This window comes from Sylvia atricapilla, chromosome 23 (genome assembly GCF_009819655.1).
Source record: "Sylvia atricapilla isolate bSylAtr1 chromosome 23, bSylAtr1.pri, whole genome shotgun sequence".
In the NCBI taxonomy this organism is placed as follows: Eukaryota; Metazoa; Chordata; class Aves; order Passeriformes; family Sylviidae; genus Sylvia; species Sylvia atricapilla.
In genome coordinates this window covers 7401509-7412642 of record NC_089162.1, presented here as the reverse complement: position 1 = coordinate 7412642, position 11134 = coordinate 7401509, and the positions used below count along the sequence as shown (strand labels likewise).

The 11134-nt window shown below is 44.2% G+C and overlaps 1 protein-coding gene across 1 annotated transcript; it reads right to left on the bottom strand.

Moving 5' to 3' along the window:
• Positions 1–140: 140 nt before the first annotated feature.
• VPS11 (VPS11 core subunit of CORVET and HOPS complexes) lies at positions 141–10306 on the bottom strand. Its single transcript, XM_066334866.1, is given in 17 exon segments — positions 141–407; positions 410–416; positions 1099–1321; positions 1429–1600; positions 2185–2387; positions 2696–2835; positions 3305–3466; positions 4337–4525; positions 4990–5133; positions 5541–5727; positions 6724–6875; positions 7149–7350; positions 7770–8017; positions 8114–8277; positions 9332–9467; positions 9659–9807; positions 10131–10306. Coding segments are annotated over 17 exon segments (2787 nt in total). The 5' UTR covers positions 10285–10306; the 3' UTR covers positions 141–252.
• Between the last annotated feature and the right edge of the window lie 828 nt (positions 10307–11134).

Genomic DNA, 11134 nt, shown 5'->3' with positions numbered 1-11134 from the left:
CGTGACCAGCCCCTTCGGCGCGCCCGCAAACCAGCCCGCAGCGCTGGAAGAGCTCCGCCCCCGCCCGCCCGAGGCCCCGCCCCCGCTCCCCGCGAGCCCCGCCCGGCCGCGCCGGTGAACGAGGGTCGGGGGTGCAGCACTGCCCGGCCAGTCTGGTTTATTAGAGGCCATGGAATGAAGCCAAATACAGGGGGCCAAACGCAGCGGGGGACCTCGTACAACAAGAGAGGGCGTGTGAACAGGGCCAGTTGGTCAGGTACTGCGCTTGGTGTGGATAAGCAGCTCCCGCTGCAGGCCAGCCTCGATCGTCGTAGCCGTCTTTCCCGAGGGCAAGTCCGTGATCAGGGTGAGCTTATTGAAGACGCCGCGACCAAAGTAGTCAGCAACGACTGAGAAGCCATCGTTGAACACTTGAGCTGGCAGACACATAAAGCGGCAGCATCAGCACAAGCCTCCACAGCCTCTTGCCTCTAGCCCCCTTCCTTTCTCCCCTGCACTTAAAAGCCTCTGGCTTAGGGGACAGGGTGGCCCATGTCAGTCCCTGGCTCTTTGCTCATCCATGCAAGAGTTAGGTGTAGGAGAAGAACTGCTAGACTTTCTGACACTGGCCATTCCAGATCCTATTTCAACCTCACTTCTGAGTCACTCAACGAGGAGGTAATGAACAACTGAATTAAACGGGAAGGTGGGTGCCTCAACTGCTCTAGTTACCACGTGTGTTAACATTTTCTGGCTGATGTTCCATTCTCACACTCATCACTTTTCATCCTTGGGAAACACAAGGTAGACGGAACAATTTGGTGCTGTCCCATTCCAATTCACATTCTTCTCCCTTTCTCCCTAATTAGTTCTATACAACCTGTTGACCAGCCGTCACACTGACCAATAGGTCTCGAGACCCATCTGAGGGTCAGGTGAGAACAGATTCTTCATGTCCTTTACACAATGCAGTCACCCTGGGGTGTCTCATTATCCAGTTACCATGGCCTTGTTTACAAAATACTTTCAAGCCTTACCTGTCTCTACCTCCATTTACAGGTCTGTAATGAATCTCAACTCTATTATTTCAGCTTGGTAAGACAGGCAATGTTACTCTACCTGATGCTGAAACTGGTCATGCAGATCTCTCTTCTGCTCCTGGGCTCGGATCATGTCCATCACTTTGCGATTTTCTGGCATGCAAGTAGGACATTCCGAATCACTCTCAGAGTAGCTTTCAAAGCAGTGCTGGTGAAAGGAATGACCACACAGGAAGTGGACTGAAGGGAGCTCCAATGCACTGGTGCAAATGCTACACTTGGTCTTCTGAAAAATCTTGGGACTGAGTGACAAGATGGAGAAGCATGAGAAAGACAAACTACCTTACCAGAAGAAAACAGCAGTTCTATCCTTGTATAGGACTAGACAAAACAGCACACAGTTCTGCACCTTGCTTTTAGTTCTTCAATTTCCAGGCGGATCCTTCTAGTTTCTTCTCGGTATTTCTGAATTCTCTGCTCATCCTGTTCTATCTGTCGGCTTTGCTTCTGCAGCTTGTTGACAAGATAATCCTTAATCACAGACAGGGTGGCTGTGGAGTTATGAGCCAGCGTCTGCACAACTGAGAGCAACTGAGATGTTAGTTTAAACACAAGCACAAAAACTGCAGCTATGCTTGTACTGCCAGGGCAGACTGCCTTCCTGGGACAGGCCACTTACAGGCAAAGGCAACTGGCATTCTCACGGAATTGGAAGAGCTCACTTAAAGATTATCTTTCAGTTTGACCTCTTCCAGAAATGGGCATCTGGGAGCTTGTCTGGATAACTCAGACCAGAAGAGACAAAGGAATGATCTAGTAGTGGATTTGATTCTAATTCTCCATCAAGGACAATTCAGGAGTTTCAGCATACCCTGCTCTGCCCCACACTGACAGAACAGAAATCATGTATGAGACATGAGACTCACTGATATTTCAGAGTTTTTCCCTAACTAGGGAGCTGTGATTGGCATCATTTTTCCCTATAGAGGAGGTTATTACTTCAAATGGTAGGCTCCAATTTCATTGACTCTTCTAATGTCTGATCTACAGAAAGCACTACAAACTAGTCTGGGTTGGAGTCTTTTGTGGTTTGTTTTTCTGGTTTTTGCTTGGGTTGGGGTTTTATTGCAGGAGAGGCTGAGGACTGAGTGTCTCATGTCATTACCAAGCAGTGGAGGCATAAGATTCTTGTTCTCAATGTGTTTCAGCACTGCAGGCAATATACTCTTTGCAGTCTCCTCCTTCCGTGCAAAGTAGCCAAGAGCCTGTTCCCAGAGACAAGCCTCTTGGTCGCCATACAACTCGCACACCTCGATCACCTTCTTGTACTGCTCATTCTGCATGTGGTAGTGCATGATCTGTTGGAAACTATGGGAGAAAGGCTCATCAGCTGCAATAATCCATCTTGCCCTTTGAGTTGTTACAGGGACCTCAGTTTTCACCCAGCCATGCAATCCCTAGACTCACACAGAAGTCAGAGACAAGTCTTTTTTTCACTCTATACAACTGCCTTGCTTCAACAGTGAGGTATTTCTGCAGAGCAATCATCTACATTCCCACCCTGAGATACTAAAGAGGTCACTACCATTAATGGTAGACATTCATGGCTCAGAAATCACTGCAGCGGGGCTAAGAGGGGAAGGACAAGGACTCTAAAGACAAGAGTAACCACTCACAGTTTGCCCTGCTCATAGAGGTAGAGAACACCATCCTTGAAATTGTGCATCTGACATAAGACCAAGGCCTTGTCAAAGACTGTTTTGAACCTTCCACTCTTCAGGAGGGTGAGAGCTTCATTGTGCAACTTCTCCTTGATCTACAAAGAAGGGTCAAGAGGAGGAACGCAGGCACACCCACATACACAGTATTTTGCACAAAGAGATGACAATTCGGAGCTGTTTCACAGAGGTCAGTTTTGGTACTTGTTCTTTAACCCTTTTAAGCAAAACAGGACATGATTCTCTTTGACTGAACAGCCAGCATCCTCACAGATCTAGGCAAGCAAGTAAAGATACTTTTGTGGGCAAGGCATCTGCTCACAGAGGCCTTATTGTCTGTAATCTGTCCCGAAATAAGATACAAGCAAACCAAGCTCAGCCATCCTGAAGGTAAATAGTCTCCCGGCTACTAGGCTACTTTCCCATTTCTGTGCTATTTGTCCAGCACAGCATATGTACTGCCTCATGCTGTCAATGCCCAGCTGGAAAGGGCATTGCAAGAATGCAAATGTGACTCAGAGACACCAAATCTCTCCCTCAAAAACAGAATGCTGGAGGAGCTCAAACCTGTTCATCTTGTTCATGTGCCCAGTTCTGTAATCGAAGTTCCAGTAAAGTGTCATAGACACCCTGTGGAGAGTCAGCCTGCACCTCTGTCATGTGTTCCAGAAAAGCTTTCAATTCTCGGGAGTTGTTTGCAAAGACTGGGATGAACTCCTCTGAATTAGCCTGTAGAAGAGTCAGAAAAAGACAAGCACCCACATCAGTCTAAGCCATACTAGTCCTTCCTTCCTGCCATGAGGAATGTTCATTTTCAGAGTCTCAGGCAGGACAGATACAGCACAATACAGGATGCCAACAACATCAAGGATGATCAATCCTGAGCAATAGCTTTAACAGGTCTCCTGCCTCTAGGACTACCAGTACACCAGAATTGGGCTTCTCGTAGAATCCTTGAACACTTTGGGTGGGAAAGGAACTTTAAAGGTCATCTAGTCCAACACACCTGCAAAGAGCTGGAACATCTTCCATTCAATCAGGTTGCTCAGGTCCTCATCCAACCTGACTTGAGTGTTTCCAGGGATGGGGCCATCTACCACTTACCTAGGCAACCTGGTGCAGTGTTTCATCGCTCTCATAATAAAAAGTTCCTTCCTTCTATCTAGTCTAAATCTGCCCTCTTTTACTTTAAAACTATTACCCCTTGTAGCATCTCAACAGGCCCTGTAAAAAAATTTGTCCTCATCTTTCCTATAGAACTTTTTTGAGTACTGAAAGGCTGCAATGAGGCCTTTCCTTATCCAGACTGGGCAACCGCAGCTCACTCAGCCTTTCTTCAGAGAAGGCGTGTTCCATTCCTCTGATCATTTTTATAGCCCTCCTCTGAACTCACTCCAAAAGGTCCATGTCTTTTCTAAGAGGTTTCAGGGTTCCAGAGCTAGACATGGTATTCCAGATGGGGTCTCACCTGAGCAGAGTTTATTTAGGTATAATTCTCATTATACCTAAAACATCAGGCTGGCAACACAAGGCATGCAGAAGCACTCACTGCAAAGTTACTACTGGAGAGCAACAACTCTCAGTCAACACAAACCATACCTTTTTTCCTTCCAGTGTCCCAGGGCCTTCATTACTTCCTGAGGGACGGTAATCAGTGCAAAGGATCTTCAGCAATTCAGTGGTCTCATTAGGGACATGGTGCATCAGGATTTTACCATATCGCTTCATGTTACTCTCTGCCTGTTCAAAGGGCAGTTTTCCAATGTAGTGCAAAGCCTCCTGGTAGTTCTGTAAAGACAGACAACAAAACAATCACAGGACGTTAGCCTTTGCTCTCCGCTTTAAGGTTAGGACAGAAAGCTTTGAAGACATGCCGTGAATATGCCACAAATACCATTTTCTCTGAATTATCACGTAGCTCACTATTCTTGCTCATTTTCCTCCTCAGGGAGAAAGACTGGATATAGCCTGGGGGAAACATTTAGATAAATCCCCAATTAACCGCCATCCCTCCTCTTAAAGAGCACTGTAAAAAGCCACATCAGAAAGAAAACAAGACCTTCTGATTTCCACAACTAGTCTAACACACAAGCCAAAAGCAGAAAGGCAATACACCGACAGCTACAAGTATTGTTGCTGCTGCTCTCATCAGCACGCTATTCTCAGCAAAGAAGTCAGTGAAATTATATTCTCACTAAATTCCTCATAGTATTCTCCCCAGTAAGAACACAAGTGCAGTTATGTCTGCTCACCTTGATGTCCTCTAACTGGATTTTGAGGTACCATTCATGATGCTCATGCTTCTCTGCCAGGTACACGGCGTGGGAGTAGTACCCAGCTTGGCGAAGCACCTTGATAGCTGTTTCCACATCAAAGTGGACCTCACTCTCACTTGTCTCCGAGAACAAAAGCAGAGAGATGGTCCCTCAGAAAAATTCTAACAATCCAGAAGCAGTAATCATTTATGTAAGAGGAAGAAAACATGAGCAGGAACAATTCGGTACCTCTCATGCAAGGGAAAAATCATCCATGCAGAAAGGAAGGAGTGGTTAGACCACTTTTCATTTGCTTGCCAGTTGCACTGGCAGAAGCAAGCATGCTCTAGACCCAGATGGCAAACCAACCATCTGAGAATGTAAGCAAGAGCTTGGAAATAAAGCAGCAAAGACCTGGGTACTGAGTGGTAAATTCCTAATTTTCACTCTTAATAGCTGTACAGGAGGTAATTTACAATGTCATCACTACCCTTTTTTAATTATTATGATAACATTAAAATATAGCATGATCCCACATCCCCCAGTACCTTAATGAACTCTTCCAGCTTGGAGCTGTCTTTGAGTTTGGTATAGCAATTCAGCAGAAGTGTAGTGTGGTCTGCATTGGCCAGTGACTGCAGATGCAGCATCTGTAGATAAGCAGTGAGGTTGTGGATACGCTGAGCATCCAGGAATTTCCGAATAACATAAGACGGTTCTAGCTTCCCTATAGTTCTGTGAAGAGAAGAGTCACATTACAAGATAATGTCCAGTCGTTATGTTAAAATAAATGGAGAAATTAACAACAGCGAAGCCTTAACTTCAGCAAGCACTAACCCTCTTGGGACTGCTCAGCTATGCATCAGAAGCAACAACTAGTTATGGTGTAAGACCACCCATCTGCACACACACTGATACAAAGGCCTTGATCGGGATGACCACGACAGCATAGAAAGAGTTAATATTCTTTAAAGGTGGCAGTGAGAAGACAGACTAGGCTCTGAACACAACAAACTGAGAAGCCAGAAAAAGAGAGGAATAAAAGCTACATTTTCCTTCATTTTAGTCACATAACTCAAAGTCAGCTCTAAATGCTTATGCTTAAACATTGAGCAGTTTAGCCACAGTTACTGTGACAGTTAAAGCAAGTCAACGTAAAAAGGTATGCTCACTCTCACTAGATGTCAGGGACTCCAGAGCACCAGCTCCACAATAATGTAACACTTTGTGGCATTTTAAAAATTGAACATGAAGTTTTCAGTAAACCCCCAAAACAAAACTGCCCTGAGTTCTAGTTTTAAAAAAAACCAAGATGTTTCAAAACTGACATTGAACTGTTTGAGTACTTTCCAAGAAGACTGCCATACATGGTCAAATTCCATCATGTATCTTGCACAGAATGATCCCTTCTTCATAGTGATGTCACCAGGCCCCACTCCATCCCAGTGGGCCTAATAATACATTATAACGTAATAATAATACATAAAAACGTGAATAATACATTATTCACATTAAAATACAATCAAAGAGAACTTTATCCTAAGGTGTACAGAGCAATTTTCGCAACTTGTTCGAAGACTTTTAGTCTCACTGACATCTTTCTCTGTATAGGTAGAATTTTCACCTCGAGTCATACTTTTGTTTTGGACTGTTTTTATTCCTGGACTGAAATAGGCCTATGTTGCTCCTATCTGTGCTACAATATCACAGCTCCATAGAACCCCCACTTACCGGATATACTGCTGGATGGCTCCATCATGGTTTCCCTTGTTATAGAGATGATCGCCGTACTGCCGGAAAATCTCTGACAAACCATCACTGTCCAAGTGGTGGCTCTTGGCCAGGTTAATGGCCATTTCAAATAAGTTCTTTCTGAACAGCATCTGTTAAACACGTGGTAAGACCAGTATGAGAAAAAAAACATCGCACAAAGCAAGTTCAAACACACTTGGAAAACAAGCTGTTTCTTCTTCTCAGTGCATACATGCCCATGGGCCTTTACAAGCCAACTGTCTTACAACACTGGTTATACTGAAAAGCCATTCAGTCACTTGTTATGTAATTGAAACCTGAATGGTCCCAATTTTTCAGTCTGCAGAGCCAGTACAACCTTACAGACATAAGGCAAAGATTAATAAGAAAACAAATTTACATGCCTCGAGTTTGGTTTGTGTGTCCTTCTCCTGCAGTACATGGATCTTCCCGTCTCTGGTCAGTACATAGAGAGACCCCCATTCTGCCAAGACATCCACTATATCATCAAAGATTGAGCTGTATGCAATGAATTTGTTGCACAAGTCATAGATATTCAGGACTTGTTTGTCTGAATTCTGTGCCTCGTTCCCAGCAAATTCTGACCTGGAGAGAAGAAGAAAGTTTTAGAAAACAAGAACATAACTTGAAATCTTGATACCTGTTCAAACTAGGGATGTATGGAAAGCACGACAAACTGAGTTCATTTAGGCAGTTAAACTAAGTGGATCCAGAGGGAAACCACCACGTATTTATACACAAACTCCTTCATCCTGTTACATTGAGAAATTCATAGGACTGCAAAAAAAAATCCCACTCATTCAGCACACTTAATTGTGCTAACTTTTGCAATGGAAGTTAATCAATACATGGGTCTGGATCAACCTCAACAATGTCTGACAAAGTCTCAATCTGCTCCCAAGAGCAAAGCATCATGGGGAAGAAGAAGAAAGAGAAAAAGCATAAAGATGAGGAAAATGATGATGAGATGGGGAAAAGAACTCATCTGTTAAAAGGGGCCCTACTTTGGGGAAGTCTTTCGGTCCTTGGAGACAATGATGAGGTATCCCCGATACCAGTGGACAATCAGCTTTTGTCCCTCGAAGGCAAAGCAGGGGCCACGTTCGTCTGGTTGATAAAGGTACACACATTCATTTCCTGCCACAATGAACTGAAGATCCTGGGAAGGGTCACTGAGAGATGAACAGCGCAATCCACAACCGTGAGTGTCCAGCTCCAGGTGAGGATAGTCTTTCACTGAAAGCATATAAGACTACAGAGGAAACTCGAGGGTTTGGGGATTGCTCTGAACTTCGAAGCCAACTGAATTTGCAAGTCAGAGTCACATTTTTTTCAACTAGCTTCTCACCTGGATGTTCTCTGTGGTCACCACAAATAGATGTGTTGTTTTGCCAGACTGTCGAAAAGCAAGGCCAGTAACTGGATAACTGCCCTCATGCAGGATCTGGGTCTTACTATGCCGATCTCGAGTGATGTCTCCTTTAGTAAGTACAACGCTCCCATCTGCAAAACCTGGTGAAGCAGACAGACTAAAATATTACTCATACAACACACCTGAAATTTTATCCAGCATAAGTTAGGGAAGTTCCAGTCAGTGACACGACACCAGCATGGTATAAAGCAATGGGATTGCCAGAGGTTCTCATGTCAAGTTAATCTTTGCTAAATCACCCCCCACTGTTCCTGTTACAGTTCAGAGCTGTCACACAACTGGACATAGGATAGCACTGTTCAGCAAGGGTTAACTTGCTTTCCAGACACAAACTTCACATGCAGATTAATTCTGTTTGACTCTGTATTGTATTGTATTTGTCTGTATTTTGTTTTACAAATGGCCTTCCTGTAGTGCAATTGTAACTATAATTTCAAGTCCCTTGCTTATTCAAAACACACAATACACTGCAAAGAAGAGCAGAGGGAGATTTTTTAAGACAGTAAAACATGCAGTTTTCATAGCAGGCCAACAGCCTCAGGCTTGTAAGTTGTTCCAGGCTTGAATTCCACCATACACACAGGGAAAGCTTTTTGATTTCAGCATAGGGACCAAGTCAGCTGAGAGCACTTGTAATCTCACAACACTACTGCCCTTATTCTGTCAGAAGACTTAAGCAAGAAACATTACCAAGGAACAGCTAAATCCAAAAAGGGATATCTGCTTTTTCCTTTGAAAAAGGGTTCCTTTTTGAAAAAAGGTTTGTATAACATGCTTAAAAAATATCTCTGTAACATCAGGTATCACAAAACTCACAATTTTTTCCTGTATCAACAGAAGCCAAATTTAGTACTAAGTTCAATAAATATGTAGCCTTACCAACCAGCAGGGAAAAGAGGACATCAACTAAAAATATGTGTGTCCAAGTATCAAAGTTATTAGTGTAAAATACACAGTCAGGCTAAATTAACACATTTATCTCTTGAGCTCTGGGATAGCATGATATACACAATATGAGTGAGAAGAAAGATCAAGATGTTCTGTGCTCATTTTTGTGTTATCTATTCATGTTCCTTACCTCTCAGTAAGGACTGTAATATTTTTCTTAAGCTATTACAGTTCAGCTTTACTTACCGATAGCCATGAAATTAAGATTCTCGTGGACAGTTAGGCAGGATACAACCGTGGGCTTGTTACCTGGTATTGCTGGAAAAATTCGTGTGCAAAGAGGATTACCACCATCTCGTTTCTCCAGGTTCCAGACTTTCACCTACAAGCAATAACAATCTGGCATAAGCAAAACACAGGATATTAGAAGGCCATGACCTGGCATCAAAATGTCATAGTACCCAGAATGAAGGAGCTACTTAAGGTAAAGAAGGGCAACTGAGATAATCACAGTAGTCTTTAAGAAAGACCCGTATTACAAATGCACTTTCTTCTCTTTGTCATTTAACTTACCAAAGGATTAATACCCTCTTCATCCTCGCCAATAGAAACCAGGATACTGTGCTGCTTCAGCTGGTACAGATGGGTCACCCTTAGCTTGTAAGCTTGGAAACTGCTGAGTTGAAGGGAGCGAGGCAAAAACCAAATCTGACCTTCCATATTTAAATCACAGTTAAGGCACATAAAGGAGGGAAAAAAAAAAATCCCCGCGCCTCCAATCACACAAGAATCTGCATGCCTTTTGCTGACTCCTGGTAGAGCTACAACAAATATTTCTGCAGAGCAACCCCGGAGCACCAACACATCCAGCGGCGGTTTGGGTTTCTTTTTAAACAAAGTACAGCCGAGAGCGGAAAGCTGCCGCATTCCCAAGGCCGGAGTACCCTCCGGCCAGCGCTAGACAGCACCCAGGACTCGCCTGCCACGCAGCCTCGGCTCGACGGAGCCCTGCGGAGGCCACAGCGCCCAGCTCAGCACAGGATATCTCCGAACACGAGGCTTCCCCGGCCCGAGTCGCAGACTGCGATGCCCGGGGGCAACGCGAAGGGCTTCGCACCGGCCCCATCCGGCCCCGACGGCTCCCTCACCGTCTCTCTGTCAAAGAAGACGAAGCGGCGCCACTGCAGGTAGGCAGCCATGTTGGGGCCGGTCCCACCCCGCTACAGTGACCCGAGTCTCCGCCCCTCGGGTCACGCAGCGGAGCGCGCAGGAGCGGAGCAGCTGCAATGCCGAGAAATTTTACTTTAAAGATTGAATTTTGAGCATACATATTAAAAAAGTATTCCAGAGCCTGCTAGGAATGTAAAATTCAGAACAGTGTCAACAACCTTAAATGAGTAATTTTACAGTAATATTATTAAATTACAGTAACGAATAGATAATCCTAATTTGCCTCTCTCCAACAAGGCCTTAAAGTATATACGAAAAGCCTTGGCATTTAAATGTGGATAAGAACTAATGAAATCTGGATATTTGCTGTGAACTCAGCAGGATATGACTAATTAATTATGTTTTGTGACAGATTGAGCTTCTTGGCTTAACAAAAGCAATATAGTCAATATATTAAAGCTATACCTTTAGATACATGTGTAAATTAGTTTCAGTGCAACCCTAGCAAACCAGAACGCATTCAACATTTGTGTACTTAGGGAGTACTTCATCGAAACTGTGTACTTTTACTCCTCCAGCACCCCAGGCACTACCCAGTGGGACCTTGTTTACAATCTAAAGTACTTGGTTACCACTATGGTAAATTCTGTACGAATCTTCTGTTAAATCGTTTAACTTAAGCCATCAATTAAGTGCTGTTAGGTTTCTTGTTAAACTTTTATGAAAGTGGCATAAACCACTGGTCAAGTCCAGGGCCCAGGTGATCAAGGGGGCCTACTCTGGACCTTGTGACCCTAACCCATTCCTATCCTTACTCTTTTCCCCGTTCTCCCCAAGCCTCCATGTAGATAATTTTGGATTGACTTTGGGTTTGGACTG